Here is a 2679-nt window from a genome sequence, read left to right as displayed (position 1 = left end):
AGGAGGAGGAGGCTTTCCGGACCCTCCCCCCCCCCCCCCCCCCCCCGCCGTGCAAGCGCATTGGGGGACCGGGAATGTGGGCCAGCGTTGAGAGTCCCCCCAGCGGGGACACGTGGGGACACGCAGGCCAGCCTGGCTGCGCCCGCGGACTCCTAGTGACGGTTCGGGGACACAGGGGGGTCCTGAGGGCACCGCACCGGGACCGGCGTTGGCAGGGACCGGATGGCACCACGGGGTCCGGGCTCACACAGGGCCGGACCCGGAGGCGGGGTGGCGCCGCCCAGCAGCCCGGACCCGCCTGGGGCGGGGGTTGGGGCGGGGGCTCAGGGGGCGGCGCGCTCACCTGCGGCACAGCGCGACCCCCAGCCCCAGGGCCAGCAGCGCGCCCAGCGGGATCAGAGCGCAGGTCAGCCAGTCTCGGAAGTGCGTGTCCTTCCCGAGGTCGCACTCTAGGGGAGGGGGAGGGGCGCGTCGGCGTGTCCCCGGGGTCGTGGTGCCTCCAGGAGCCAATGCTTCCCGCCCGCCGCCCCCCTCCCCCATGCAGCAGGCTCTCGGTGCGCCCAGGAGGGGACAACGTCCACCTGCCCCTGCGGGGGTCCCTCCCACGGGGCCGGCTGCACCAGCCCCAGCGGGAGCCCCAGCCCCCAACCCCAGGCCCCAGGTGCCAGCCGGACAGGCTCACACCCCAGCCCTCAGCCCCCAGCCCTCACCCCCCAGGGCCCACCGGGTAGCCTGTCTTCTAAGCCCTGGGGCTCCCCGTGACAGCGGTGGGGTCCCTGTGGGGGTGCCACCACCTACTCGCACAGGCTGGGTGGCCTGAGAACAGACTTGTGTGCCTTCCAGAGCCCTGGAGGCCGGGGCTTGGAGATCCAGGCGGGGCGAGGCTGGTTGCTCCCGAGGCCCTTCTCCTTGGCTGGTGGAGGCCCCGCTCTCCCTGTGTCCGCACCTGGCCGTCCCTCTGCGCGTGTCTGTGCCCTCAACTTCTCTTCTTGGAAGGACCCCAGTCCTATGGGGTCAGGGCCCACCCCACTGACCTGGTTTTACCTTAATCCTCTCCTCAAAGACCCCACCTCCAGGTACAACCACATTCTCAGGTCCTGGGGGGGGGGGGAGGGAGGTGAGGACTTCAACATATAAATTCGCGGGGACACATTTGAGTCCACAACAGAGAGTCTGCAGAAATGATCACGTCAAGACGAGGCCCCAGTGGAATACGATGGGCCCTGATCCCATGACTACTGTCCTTATAGAGACAGGAAATTGGGGCAGAAACACACAGGAGAAGCCACATGGAGACAGAGGCTGAGACACGAAGCACGTGGCCACAGGTCCAGGGACACCTGGAGCCCTAGAAGGTGGAAGAGGCGGGAAGGACCCTGCCCTGGAGCCTCTGGAGGGAGCACAGCCCTGCCCACTTGGATCTCAGTGGCCCTGCCCCTCCTGGGTCTCAGCGGTCCTGCCCTGCCTGGATCTCAGCGGACCTGTCCCACCTGGACCTCAGTGGCCCGGCCCTGCCTGGATCTCAGTGGTCCTGCCCTGCCTGGATTTTACTGGCCCTGCCCTGCCTGGGTCTCAGAGGCCCTTCCCTGCCTGGATATCAGCGGCCCTGCCCTGCATAGATCTCAGCGGCCCTGCCCTGCCTGGATCTCAGTGGTCCTGCCCTGCCTGGATCTTACTGGCCCTGCCCTGCCTGGGTCTCAGAAGCCCTGACCCTCCTTGATCTCAGCGGCCCTGCCCTGCATGGATCTCAGCGGCCCTGCCTGCCTGGATCTCAGACTTCCTCCCATCTCCAGAGGTGGGAAAGGACAGATTTCTGTTGTTTCCAGCCCCTCCCCCGCCATGTGCGGTCATTTATAGCAGGAACCCCAGGACCCTAGTGACCGGGGTTCCCTACGTGTTACCCCTGAAATGGGATGTTTTGGGAGCAGCCGGAGGGGAGGGTGTGTTTCCAAACGTGCTGAGGGAGAAGTGGCCGCTCTTACTTTGATGACAGCCTTCTGCTCAGGCCGTGAGCCCTGCCCTGACGTGTGGGATAAAAGGGAAGGACCCCTCTGCCCTGGACGCTCTGCTCTCACCAGCCCCGGGGTGGGGGTCCGCCCGCCCTCTGGTTCCTCCCACCCTCCGCCTTCCCAGGCCGCCTCTTCAGGGGCCTGTTGGCGCACGCCTCCCGCCAGGGTCCGTGCGTCCCCGACCCGGGGCGGCGCCCCCCGCGTTGAGCGCCCGCCAGGGAGTCGTGAGAGGGCGCCCCACTCACCAAAGCGCCGGACGGCGCTCCACTCGCTCCAGGTTTGGCGGAAGCGCGCGTGCGCCCTCAGCCTCACCGCGTAGTTTCCGGGATTGGGGAGCACGAAGTAGCTGCCGGGCGCCTGCGGTTTCCAAGAAGGGAAGGCCATGCCCGGTGGGCGGGGTGCTCCCCAAGTTCGCGCGCCAGGACTCTCGCCCCGGCCGACCGTCGTGGGAGCAGGCGCGCGCAGACGCGGCGGGGGGCGGGGGGCCGCGTGGATACCGGGGGGCTGCGGCCACGCGCCAAGGAGCCCCCGGGAGCTGGGACACGGTCCCTGCGGCCTCCGGAGGGAACGCAGCCCAGCCCCGCCCGTCTGTCAGGCGACAGGTGTGCAGGACCCCGAGACCACAGCCCCCAGCTGTGGTACCTGTTGTGGGGGGGGGGGGGGGGGGGGG

The 2679-nt window shown here is 68.8% G+C and overlaps 1 protein-coding gene across 3 annotated transcripts; it reads right to left on the bottom strand.

The window, feature by feature from the left end:
• Window positions 1-308: 308 nt before the first annotated feature.
• LOC121024608 (interleukin-3 receptor subunit alpha-like) lies at window positions 309-2483 on the bottom strand. Of its 3 annotated transcripts, none has more exons than XR_005787767.1 (3): window positions 1712-2216; window positions 947-1536; window positions 309-449 (listed from the first exon to the last, which is right to left on the bottom strand). XR_005787767.1 is itself a non-coding variant. In XM_040466814.1 (3 exons), exons 1-3 carry the CDS (start codon window positions 2391-2393, stop codon window positions 340-342), a joined length of 309 nt encoding a protein of 102 aa, XP_040322748.1. In that variant the 5' UTR covers window positions 2394-2483; the 3' UTR covers window positions 309-339. The 3 variants fall into 3 exon arrangements, 2 of the variants coding, with proteins under 2 accessions (XP_040322748.1, XP_040322749.1); XM_040466814.1 differs by lacking the exon at window positions 1712-2216 and adding an exon at window positions 2255-2483 and having other exon boundaries at window positions 947-1006; XM_040466815.1 differs by lacking the exons at window positions 947-1536; window positions 1712-2216 and adding an exon at window positions 2255-2472.
• Window positions 2484-2679: the final 196 nt, after the last annotated feature.

Source organism: Herpailurus yagouaroundi, unplaced genomic scaffold, assembly GCF_014898765.1.
Source record: "Herpailurus yagouaroundi ecotype Mexico unplaced genomic scaffold, PumYag 66321, whole genome shotgun sequence".
In the NCBI taxonomy this organism is placed as follows: Eukaryota; Metazoa; Chordata; class Mammalia; order Carnivora; family Felidae; genus Herpailurus; species Herpailurus yagouaroundi.
This window is presented reverse-complemented; position numbering and strand designations above follow the sequence as displayed.